Source organism: Tachypleus tridentatus, chromosome 13 (genome assembly GCF_004210375.1).
Source record: "Tachypleus tridentatus isolate NWPU-2018 chromosome 13, ASM421037v1, whole genome shotgun sequence".
NCBI lineage: Eukaryota > Metazoa > Arthropoda > Merostomata > Xiphosura > Limulidae > Tachypleus > Tachypleus tridentatus.
The window spans coordinates 76868474-76881315 of NC_134837.1; the positions used below are offsets into that span (position 1 = coordinate 76868474).

At 33.7% G+C, this 12842-nt stretch overlaps 2 protein-coding genes across 5 annotated transcripts in view; both read right to left on the reverse strand.

Moving 5' to 3' along the window:
* The window catches only part of LOC143236195 (uncharacterized), a 35475-nt gene extending 25558 nt beyond the window's left edge, over nt 1-9917 (reverse strand). The window contains exons 1-5 of the mRNA XM_076474487.1: nt 9834-9917; nt 9206-9344; nt 4908-5068; nt 3311-3397; nt 2331-2409 (exon numbers count right to left, since the gene is read on the reverse strand). Coding sequence (XP_076330602.1) covers nt 2331-2409; nt 3311-3397; nt 4908-5068; nt 9206-9344; nt 9834-9917 — 550 coding nt within the window. The remainder of the gene's footprint in view (nt 1-2330; nt 2410-3310; nt 3398-4907; nt 5069-9205; nt 9345-9833) is intronic.
* A 903-nt stretch (nt 9918-10820) lies between these two features.
* The window catches only part of LOC143237661 (uncharacterized), a 69402-nt gene continuing 67380 nt past the window's right edge, over nt 10821-12842 (reverse strand). For 2 of the 4 annotated variants that reach the window (XM_076477157.1, XM_076477156.1), the window contains exons 17-18: nt 12646-12686; nt 10821-10877 (exon numbers count right to left, since the gene is read on the reverse strand). In XM_076477157.1, coding sequence (XP_076333272.1) covers nt 10831-10877; nt 12646-12686 — 88 coding nt within the window. In that variant the 3' untranslated portion in view covers nt 10821-10830. The remainder of the gene's footprint in view (nt 10878-12645; nt 12687-12842) is intronic. The other 2 variants (XR_013020185.1, XR_013020184.1) reach the window with 2 other exon arrangements.

Below are 12842 nucleotides of genomic sequence, written 5' to 3' on the forward strand. Positions count from 1 at the left end.
AAGAATGAGTGCTTTAAGAAAAGTCAACATCAGCAAAAGTGATAGCACCTCATGTACAAAAAGAAAGAAAAAATACGAGATGCCCCAAAAGAGAACATTCCATAGCTTTCAACAAGAAGGAAGAGATCTGGTACAGAAAGAAAAATGAGTTGGTAAACATACCAAGAGTCAAAAATTGAATGAGTGTTTGAGGAATGGCTTCTCCACTTTGCAAAACAAACCCATCCAAGTATCTTTCCAAAGAAAAAAGTGAGTATGTAGGGCAGAGTCAGCCTGTGAAGAAAACTAGAATTAGCCATTTGTCAGTGTAATGGTGTGAACAAAGGCCCCAGGAATGACACAGTCACGCAAAGGTCTAGACCACTCAGTAGATCACATAGGAAGCTGAGGCAAGTTCAAAGAGAAAAGCCCACAACTGAAATACACATCCACAATGAACAAAATGAGGACAATATCTGGAAGCCAGGAAGAAACACATTCAAAACATCAAACTACTTCACCCACAAACCAGGGGTGAAAACTGATGGAGGAAAGTTAAGTGTAACTTCATGGTGAACTTGAAAATGATGAAGAACAGGTTCAGAGACAATAGTAAACTCTGAATGAAAAGGATTTCCTTTTTTATGAGATCCTTTAGAAGACCCAAACTGCCTCCAACTGATGCTGTCAAAAAATGGAATCCAAGTGAGGTGGGGAGTCGAAAATGAAATCAAATGGTGAGATAAGGGGGGGGGGAAATGAATAGAAATGAAGTTATTTAGAAAAGCTGAACCAATCCCCAAATTCCAAAGAGTCAATAAAACCTTTGAATATCTAATGATTTAAAAAAATAAAGGTCCATGTGCAATACATGCAATGAAGAGGAAGGTAAACGAGCCTTTAATAAAAGAGTACCATGACCTAGAAGAACCCAACAACAAAGCAACCATGTCTGTGAAACATGGACTAAAGAGAAAAAGCAAGCCATGGGAGAAACAAAGAGACTACTATAATCAACAGAAAACTCTTAATATGACAGATAAGTAACCTCAACCAGAAAGTAAAAGAATTTCAAAAAGTATGATTCTAATTATGGGTAGTTGGAACTATAAATGCAAAAATATGATAAGCCAATGTATGAGAGAGACAAGGAATACTAATTTCTGAAAGCAATTCTTGCTCAAAATAACTAGCAAGAGCCCCAACATCTGGGTAAGAATGAAAAACAATAGAATGACTCAAAGATTAATCCCCTAGGATGGTAAGGGGCAGAATCATAAAGGAAAACAGAGAAAAGACAAAACACAACATATCAGATTAATCATGTCTACAAAGCAAGGAGGAAGGCCAGGTAAGATTTCCAAAACTACATATGACAGATAAACATAACTGGGAAGAGAGGGAGAGAAAAGGCTGTCTAATGCCACATCCACCTATACAGACACACCTAGGTGTTGGTATGACTGGACACTCATAGGTTGTTCAGAATGTTATCTGACATTATGCAGTTCTCTACTGTTTTCATGTTAGTAGTTGATAACTGTGGTACCACTCCTGTAGACATGGTCAATAAATCCACTGTAGCAATAACAGCAGTGATTACCTGAAACTGTGAGGACAAAACTCACAACAAGAAAAACTTGATTAAAACAAAAGAAAAAAGGAGAGTAGGTAATGAAAACAATTTAATTTCATCTACCAACAAATAAGTATTTTGAGGTGATACAACCCTTGAACACCCTACATATCACTGACCATAAAAATAGCAGGGTTGTTTAAGAAACAATTCAGCAACTTTCATACTTTGACCTTGAATCCCTTTAGAATATTAAACACATCTGTAGCATCAGTCTGCCAAGAATCTTCAAGATTGACTCAACAGTGTGAGCATAATTAAGCAATAGGCTTTACAAAAATAGAAACAGGATGAAGTTGAATTTTAACCCCCCTTACAACATTCCTACAGTTTATAGTTTTTATACAGATTTTGGTTGAGAATTACCCAATAGTCTTCGAGTAGTTAGGGTGCAAAGAAACATATTTTCTATATATATATGTTTTACTGGGAGGAGGACTGAAAACAGTGTACAGAATGTCCTGTTAAATATACTAATAACATAATACAAAAGTCAACTTTACACTGAAAATGTCATAAAAAATAACCTACATATAAAGTTTTATATTTTCTTTATTTCATGACTAGGTATCGACAGAACATTATTTAAATTGAAAACTTTATTCAAACAAGAAACAATACAATTAAATAAAAAAATCCTTGATAATGCATGCTTTAAACTAAGAGATGTTTGAAAGTAAACTGGCTGTATCTAAATTTTTCTAATAGTACATACCTGTTCCATCATCAAAAAATCCTTTGCTTTGTAAAGTTGCTTTTTGATTAGGCAATCTTGTTTGTGAAATTTTTTCTATCTAATTAAAAACATCCAAAATTAAAAAAAAGCAACAAAAATTTAAATTTCAAAATTTTAAACAACAGCACACTGAGAGTCTACTACAAAATAATACAATAAAACAATTGCTCAAATAGTCATCCTGATTATGAATTGTGAAGAAATAAAATATTATATCTATCAGATTTAATACAAAAAATTAAAATGATTTACAATCTGGTGGCATTGACTTCAATCTTCAATATTTGGTGATAATGACAGTCATATTACATTTCCTTAAGATCAACTTACATTTTAGAGCCTTATAAAGTATTAGATAAAAAAGTGGTGATTGTAACCTCTGTTGATGTTTCCTTCATATAATAATTTCAATTAAATAGTCAAAACTGTTTTCAGAAGAAACGTCTATGTATTTCTTAAATGACAAATTCACTATAAAACAAGTAAATAGCACCACATCATTCTTCTGTTTCATAAAATTAATTTGAATTAGTAGATAAAGTGTGTGTTTTCTTATAGCAAAGTAACATCGGGCTATCTGCTGAGCCCATCGAGGGGAATCAAATCCTTGATTTTAGCATTGTAAATCCGTAGACTTACTGCTGTACTAGTGGAGGATATAGTAGATAAAATGCTGATTATATATATAACTTTTTCTTGTGAAAAAGTAAAATTTTATATACACTAATAATATAACAACAAATCACCATCGTTTATACATCTACATAAAAAAATTTAAGGTTTCATTTTAGAATGTGTGATTTCAATAAAAGGAAAAAAAAGGTAACAAGTACTATTATTAATATATAAGGAATTAGAGAGTCATTCTGAAATTCTAAGTCAATGGTTTTTCACAAGCTCGAAATTCTGTTGAAGAGTAAATTTATGAAAAATCATATCTAAAACAATTTGCTTTATACCAGGTAAGCAAGAACAGTTTCTACATCTTCAATTTCTGCTGTAAGTATACCTAATGATGCAGTTATTTCATTAGCTGTGATAGGCTGCTGAAAGAAAAAAGAAATCACAAATAACTAATAAAATTAGGTTATACATTTAAAATATAAACATCATCTCTTTAAAAAAATACAACAAAAACTAATTTAAAAATACTCTTCCCAAGAATAATTATAACAAGTGTTCAAAATGTATACCATAGAACAAAAATATATATCTATGTACAAGTTTTTTCTGTTTTATAAGACACTGAAGAACCAATTTAATTACAAGTATGCTTGTGTAGAGGTAACATTTTTAACTGATATTTATTTCCTTATTCTTAACTGCATGCATTATATTTATATTACAAAGGGTAAAATCTAGGAAGTTAACATTTTCTTAAATCAGAATTCTATTTCTAATAATACACACCATCCTCTCACACTTATAGCTATTACTTGACTGCTAGTGTTTCTTCCTTTGCCCACCTAAGCATTAGTGTTGTTTATTTCTCATTTGTTCCAAATGCTCACTCAAATGCTCTTATTGATATTTACCTAGTGATGCTCTCCACCTATATCAATCCACCCTCTATCCTGGTACTATATGTATATAAATATAAGCTCCTCATTTAGATAATGCTATCAATTGTTTGAGATTGACTTAATTTTAGTCACTAACACTGGCTCCTAGGGGTCAGGAAGGATGGGATAGTGTCAGCTTAGGTAAGTATTATTAAAATACATTTCAAATTTAAGAAAATGTTAACTTCTAAAACATACTTATCTTTTCTCATAGTTATAGACATAATCACATAGTGATAAGGTGAGAAGGTGAAGTTCCACTACTCAGGATTAGAATTAAAGGGCCATGGTTTCCATATCCACATTGGTAGCTAGGGCAATTGGAACAGAAACTGTTTTTATATATAAACATACACACTTATGAGTGGATCTTAACCTTTCACCATAGCAAAACATTCAAAGCCACTGAGTCATGGTGAGAAAATAAGCAATTCTGAGGTGGGAAGATCTCCTTTATCTGAAGAAGTCTGAAAAGAAACACTCCAGGCTTGGAATAATAGGACTGTATATGTCTAACTGAACCTGAGAACACAGAACTCATCCTATTAGAAATTATTAACACTCATTCTCATTCCACACCCATGTGGGCAAATTAAATTCCACTTGCTCTTGAAATTACGGGTAGGATGTGGAACGATTGTGCTTAACCAAGGACACAGGAAGGGACAACTCTGCATTTGGAATTATGAACAATGTACTGAACCACACTCAGCCCATCCAGACAGTTGAATACCATATCTAAACTGGTATTATGACCAGGTTGGTGCCACTTATACCAACATCTGGGAAAAAAAACATTTAGAGATCAGGGTAGAAGAGTCCCCAGCTTTGCCCTCTTCTCCAAAAATGAAGGAATTATCTTTAACACTCTGGAAAAAACTCCTCTACCCACTATCCCAGTGACTGGAAAGTGGGTGTGGTAGGTTAGTGCTATTTCTGCCAACATCTGGGAAAAAATATCTAAAGATCAGGGTAAGAGGGCCCCCAAATTTGCCCTTGTCTCCAAGAGGGGAGGACTTCCCTTTGACACTCTGAAAGAAAATCCTCTCTCCACCATTCCAGTGACTGGAAAGGGGGTGTGGTAAGGACTATCTAATTCTACTAGTAGAATCTGATGGGGGTAATGCATACTAGGGAGTCCTAAGGTACAGTGCTCTGAAAATAGTGCAATAGGTGATAACAAACTTCCTTAAATTTTTAAACCAACCCAAATATATGCAGGGATGAGGAGGATCCCCTTATGCTTTACTTGTGATAGCTTATGAGTCCATTACATAACAATCAGCTCCTAGGTGGTTTTATGCAACACCTCATTTCTTCAGAGCCTGTAGTAATCTGTATAAAATATACTGAATTAATGGTTGTTAATGCAGAATTGGTTTGATAAAAGCAGATCTGCCTGAGTAACATTCTCCATAGAGATGTAACCTATGAAAACACAGTAAGGGAATCTGAAATGTAGCAATGAAAATATTTATCCTTATCTATAATCTAGCAGAATTGGTTAAGGTAGAGGGTAGATGAAAACTCTCAGGTGATGATACTGCCATATTATGCAAATAACGTGAGATAAGAGTACTGGATGAGGCCAACATACCAGTCTGTACAATGATCTTAAGTTGGCAATTCAAGCATGATTCTAAGAGCATAGAAATGTGACAAATCTGAATAGATATGACTCACAGAAAATTCCTCATCTTTAATAAGAGCCAAGAATATCATTGTCTAGCATTTCTAATGGCATTAGTGCTGGCAACAAAACCTTCAAATCCATTACTGAATATAACCACAATAAAAATCTGATTAGACATAAAGGTGAGAAATAGTAATTAGATGAATTGGTGAAAAGAATTTTCCCCTTCCTTGTCTGTTAGTGTCTTGGGTAAGAAGAACCAGTCTGAGGACACAGAGAGAATGAGAAAGTGGTTTGTGGCCAAATAGCACAAACTGTTCCAGCCTGCAATATCTTTAGGTCAGAAGCTATGAAAAATAAACCTTCAGGTAAAGGGAATACATGACATATAAGAATCAGATCACAAACAGGTGTTGAGAAAGAGTAAGTAACGTAACCTTTATTATATACCTGTAAGGTAACTGGCATGGTTATTTGGGACCAAGGACTTAAAGTGACTTGAGGAATCTGGAAATTACTGAGGACTTCAAGAATATTTAGTTGCGAGAATCAAAGGTAGTCAATAAGGCCACCTTAAACTGGGCAATTGTGAAATGTGCAAAAGCCTTTGCTATAGAGCCAGGTCAAAATCCAAGTTATGGTAGGCAATTCTGATTGAAGTGGGTTCAACCTCCTCTCAATACATCATTGCCAATATATGTCATTTTCACTGACAAATTTTCATCTAAGGACTAAGCAAAAACTGAGACAGATGCATGGCAACATTAAAAATTATACCCTGATGCCATATGAAAAACTGTGGAAGCAGCTGCCTCTCCAGAACCTCAAGGTTTAGGCAGAAACCATGGAGTATCTGCCAATTTCGTGTTATCAATGGGGCCCAACAATGGGTTGGAACAAATCATAATTAATACCTTTGGTAATATATGAATTGGAAGGAATTTTTACAGTTTAATCTCATCCATTCCTAATAGAATCCATCCACTGCCAAAGAATGAAGGTGAAGTACTTGAGATCAAATTGCCAGTAGTAGGGTAATCCAATGAGAAGCCAATCTACAAATCAGAGTTACTAAGTAAGAGCCAATTCAACAGAACCTTGCAATGCAGAATTTATTCTGTTGGGAGAATCTACTTAGATTGAGACAACTGACCTGCTGCTGCAGGCACCACCTATGGAACATGACAAGCTGATAAGAGTGCTTCCAAGAAAGGAGGTTCCAGATTCAAAAACAAAGAGCCCTGGAACAAGTGCCTTTTTGATGAGAAACATGAGATGCTATCACTGAATTGTCAGAGTGAAGCCTGATAATTGTCTCCTTAATAAGCCCAGGCCATGAGATACTACCTTTTGAAGAGCAAGAAGGACTAAAACATTGTGTAAGGAAACCTCTTTATCTGTTTATGGAATGTGGAATTTTTGACTCTTGGTATATTCATCTAATCCCTAAAAGAAGGAATTATTGGAGAGATGGAACTGTGGATGAAGTGGCAGTAGCAAAACTCATTTCTCAATAGTGTCCTGACTTAACAACCTCTTGAGATTGAAGAATGATCCTAAGGAAATTAGGAAATCCAGTGAGTCAATGTTTATGATTCCTTGATTGCATAAAGATCTTTAAAAGGATCTCTTGTCCTCTCATCCAAAAGGCATGAGGGATTTGAGTTATGCCCACATTCCCACAATGTAGTGGGAGAAATAGAGGTGAGTAAGAGTTGGGCTTCCTATTCCACAGCATTGAGCCAGATAGAAGTCAGTTGAGCTAGACTGAGAAATGAGATGAAAAATAAAAAAATACCCATACTAATGAAATATTGAATTGTAGCAATAACAGATGTCTCAGCCTTAAAAATAAAGCTTGCCTGGGTTGAAAGTATAATAAGGATGTGATGCTCTGACAATTGATGAGATGTTGCTTGCAGTGTCCACTCTTCTATGAAATGGTGTGTACTAGTGAGATGATTGAATATGATGAGAAAAAACTTGTAGAATACAGTAGAAACCATGTGCCACTTATGTGAGTTGGAAGGTAAAAACCTGGAGCTGCAGTACATGATCCTTGTTTATAAAAAAAAAATGCCAACACTGGTTGGATGCCACAGCTAGGGCAATGTGCAGAAAGGAGCTAACTACAAGAAACTTAGACATGCATAATATCAGTTAAAAATGCCAACTCCAATTGAGAAATGAGTCACTTGTGAAAAACTGAAGGATCTGGGCAATGATATAGACAAGAAAAATCAACAATTGGCCACTAATATCTTGGCTTCTGAGGCACAACAAGCGATGGGAGTAAAACCTTGGAATAACTAACATGACTCTCTCACTACTCCCAGATCAACCAAATTATGATAATCCAAGAACTAACTTCCAAAGCCCATGGATCTGTGAGAGATGGAAACACTACAGCTTGGGTGAAAAATAGTTGTGAAGATGTGAACTATATGACAAATTCTGACTCAAGGACCTCTAGTACTCTTGGATCCAAGATTAAGGTTATTACATGCACAGATACCAATTTGCTGAGAAGAAATGATAATATTATTTGAATGAGGTGCTTGTATACAGTACCAGAATAGAGGGTGCACTGACGTAGGTGGAGAATGTCAAATGATAAATATCACAAAGAACAAATGAGTGGGTATAAAAGATTGGAGCAAGTAAGAAACATATCAGAAAAATGATTAGATTGGAAAAGTAAGATACCCTGACAGTCGAGTAATTGTTTAAGTGTGAGAAGAGATATGTATATTTTGGAAATTAAGTTTCTATAATTCACACTTTTCTTGGATGTTTTTATACATCTTCAAAATCATATAACAAACACATACTGAATAACCAACTAGGCTCTATCTTTATTCACAGCTAATTATGTAAAACATTAGTGATTACTTTTTAATATGAGTAACATTTTCATATGATGTTAATTTATTAACATGACTGTGTATCAACAATGAAAACAAACAAAAGACACACAAATAAAGAAAAACAATGAAGAAAAAAAATGTTCTGGTTGAAGTACTAAACAATAAATTAATTTTATCGATATTTTTATATTTGATAAACATATTTGTAATAAAATCTCAAAACAATAGAAAAATAATAAAAGGCATTAAATATACCAATATGATTCATATAAAATTCATAGGGCCCAATACACTGAATACATGTCAAGTACAGAAAATCATACACACACAACAAGAACAACAAAATTATGACAAAAACCATCTAAAAATAAACTGCTCAAAAAAATTAAAGGAACAAGTACGTTTTCTTACATAACTCATCTAAGTGTTCCAAAAGTGATATTATTTTTATTTTTTTAGGTAATTTGCCTTATTTCAGTTCCATCTGTATCCATTTTTTAATGAGTAATGAACGATAAAACATGGAGAAGTAAAATTTTAAAAAATGACCAATATCACCAAAACCGATATCCCATAAGAAACAATACTTTAAACAGTTTACATGCGTTTATTCAAGAAATGTTTGAAACATTCAATATCTAGTGTGATTTCCACGGGCTGTGATACACTCCTGACACCGATTTGGCACACTTCGAATCAGTCTATCAATGCTATCTTGGGGTATAGCAGCCAACTCGTCTACCAGGGCTTGTCAGAGTTCTTGTACATTCTGAGAAGGGTGCTGGCATTTACTAACATGCCTCGACAACATATTCCAACAATGTTCAATCTGATTTAAATCTGGAGATCTGGCGAGCCACTCAAAAGTCTTTATTCCTTCCTCATCAAGAAAGTCCATACACAGTCTGGCAATGTGGGCTTGCATGTTAACCTGCATGAGAATTAACCCACTGCAAACAGCACTGGCAAAAGGCCTCACAATGGGTTCTAGAATTTTGTCTCTATATCGTTGTGCATTCAGAGCACCCCTATCAAGTACAAGTCCATGCAGCCACCCAGGCATATGCCTGCCCAGACCATTACAGAACCTTCTCCATAAACGCCAACTTGCACAATGTTACAGGCATAAAATCATTCTCCTCGGCATTTCCACACTCTCGCACGTCCATCATCACGAGACATAGTGAACCTGTTTTTATTTGTTCACAAAACGGTGGCCCACTGACAAAGTTCCCAGTCCAGGTGCTGACAAGCAAACTCCAACCTGGCTGCATGGTGTTGTGCTGTCAGAATAATGCCTCTTTTGGACTGTCTGGCTCTAAGGCGTCCTTCGTGCAGACGATTGCAAACTGTCTGGGTTGACACACGGGTTCCAGTGGAATGCTAAAGGTCATTTCGCATTGACTGAACCATAGCTAACCTGTCCTGCAGAGCGGTAGTCATGATGTAGCAGTCCTATCTGGCTGTTGTGCAGCGATGATGCCTTGACATGGTCTCCTGCCATAAGAGTTCACCTCCTGGTAGTGTTGCTAAAGTCAATTGATGACACTTGGTGACACACCGATGAGCTGTGCCACCCTCCTTTGGGTCTGGCCACCTCATTCTCTGTCAGATGGCACCTGATTGCTTGGGTATGCAAGATGAAGGTACACACTGACAAAATGAGCCACAAAAGATCCATGTTGGTGTTTGTTTCGAGAATTAATGAGGAATGCATAGTTTCATGTAACAGCCTTATATAGGGTACCTTGAGTTGTATTCTCCTTGAGTGAGGTGAGTATCATTTGAGTTGCTTCAAACTTCACTTGCAAGCTTAAAAAATACACTCGTAGATGAATAGATATGTTTTCATACATAAATTTAGTTATGACAAAAATATACTGAAATATGTACTTGTTCCTTTAATTTTTTTAGCAGTATTGTAGTTGCTATACCAAACAAAATGCCATCTAGAAAAACCAAATTGAAGCTAATGTGGGAACCACACCAACTTTCAACAAATTTGCTGTGTTTTTTAATGACAAGCCATAATAAGTGAAATATTAACTAACTTATTCTATTATAAGAATCATGAATAAACAAACTGATTTTTCTTATGGATGATTCAAAAAAATAAAAGTCCAGAAGGCACTTACAAAACAGGATAAACTCACTTCAACTTCATCTATTGCACAAATGTGGTAGATAATGACATGATTTTAGTTTAATTTTTTAACAATTAACTTATTTATGAACAGTATAATTACATATAGGGAAAAGCATGGATGCTGGATACAGAATGACAAAAAGCACCTCACTATGTCATCTACAAAAAAATCCATGGATGAAACCTTGTGGAACACAAACATTTACTTTATGTGAACACATAAGAAAATATTAATTTCAATCACATGATAAACAACAACACCTAATATGCTTTATAGTAAAAGTTCCAAACTTGCCTGTTCTTTCTCCAGAGGATAGGCTGTAAGCAAAAATAAAAGATTAGTAACAAAAATAATTAATTTTACACAAAAATACATTTAAAAAATGTTAATATGTAAATTTATGTTTGTATAACTTACTGAAAAAATATATGCTCTTGCTTCTTTTAATAACTGTTATCCTTTCTATCTAATGCTTATAATGTAAAATCTGACAAAATATTTTTGTATCTAATGAATGGATTCTAAATTACTTATAGTACCAAATAAAATTAATAATTAACATGTAAGTTATGATTATAAATATTTCAATGCTTTCTTCCTCATATGAAGTATTTATATGTTACCAATATTTCATTCTAAAAGTCAACTCATAGAAAGATGAGATAATTAATATAAAAACTCATCTTTAATTCTTCTCCAGGTATCATATATTAGACTGTAACACTAAGTAGCTTTAAAACATCATTAAAATCCTCAATGGAACACCTTATAATAAAGTGATGCCAAAACATTTAAAACATTGTATCGTATATGTTACATCATTAATTTTTTTTGGATATATATCATGAATACCTATGATAAACTTGCAACAGTTTTCTAATATTTTTGCATTCAATTTGTTACAATTATTTTCAATAACATGTAATGCTATTTTTGACATATCTTTTTCTTCTCATAGCTGTGCGTTAACACTGCTATTTAAACCTAGATGTAAATTAAAACAATTTGACTTTTATGATACTTACTGATAAACAAATCTGGTAAAATGGTAACAGTCATACAAAATGCATTTTGTTTTCACCTTATACATTAAAAAGTAATTTATTAATATTCATAAACATTCATTTATAGATTTATAAACCTCTCTATTATCAAAATGAGCTGTTAATATCATGCAGAGAAGAATTTCTCACTTGTTAGGCAAGCTATAAATAAAATGCAAGTCAAAAGCCCTTTCTATGTTATTTTGAACAAACTGATGCATAAGTTTAACTTTGTAAACGTAAAAAATGTGTTATAACTTATATGTTTAAAACTTAAAAAAAAACTTTGTTAATTTCAAAGGGCAATTATCAATAATATGAAAATGTTAACTACATGTGATGGTTGAAAAATAAATATTTACTAAATGAGATGTTTCCTCTATAATGGAACTACTATAGTATATGTTTGTACAAGTGTATTAACCCATTATTTTTTTTTCACAAAATTTAAAGAAATACTATGTAGACACATCAGTGTTCACTTTTAAAGTAATTTTGGCCCTGTGTCATGATATAAAAGACTGTTTAGTATAGTAATATTAAAAAATTTATTTTGTGATGAATATTTTATGACTGTTTAGACTTGTTCATAACTAGAGAGTTAGAAGAAATTATTTTAAAGTAAATGTTATCACAAGTTTAGTTATGTATACTTAGTTATGTAATGAGAGATATAAAGTCTACATCAGGTAACAAAAATTCACACCATTACAAGTGAGAACTACAGTTTCGAGTTATATATAAACAGCTTATATCCATAGGTTGGTGACAAGAAACACCATATGGAGCTATGTGTTGATCAAGTGGAAAAGGCTTTTTTGATTTAAACATCTCTACCTAATGTTGTATATAGAGCTCCATCTATATAAATAAATTTTTAAAAAAGTGCCTTATTAGGAGTTAGAGGGTTATCCTTTTTAATTATAAGGTACAAATATTGGATACAAGGGATGCAAAAATTAAAATAATTAAAATCATCATGCATGCTATACATTAAATACAATTCTCTACATATTACAAGCACATGTACAAAATCTCTCACCTTGGTATACTCCTAGAAATCTCACTGCTTCAACTTGAAGACTAAAGGTGATAAAGGTTGAAAAAATTTAAATACAAAATCTTCAATAGAAAACAAATACTAAATGTTTTTATAAAATCAAACAGAACCACTGAAACTCTTGGGCCTGGCATGGCCAAACGTGTTAAGGCGTGCAACTCATAATCTGAGGGTTGTGG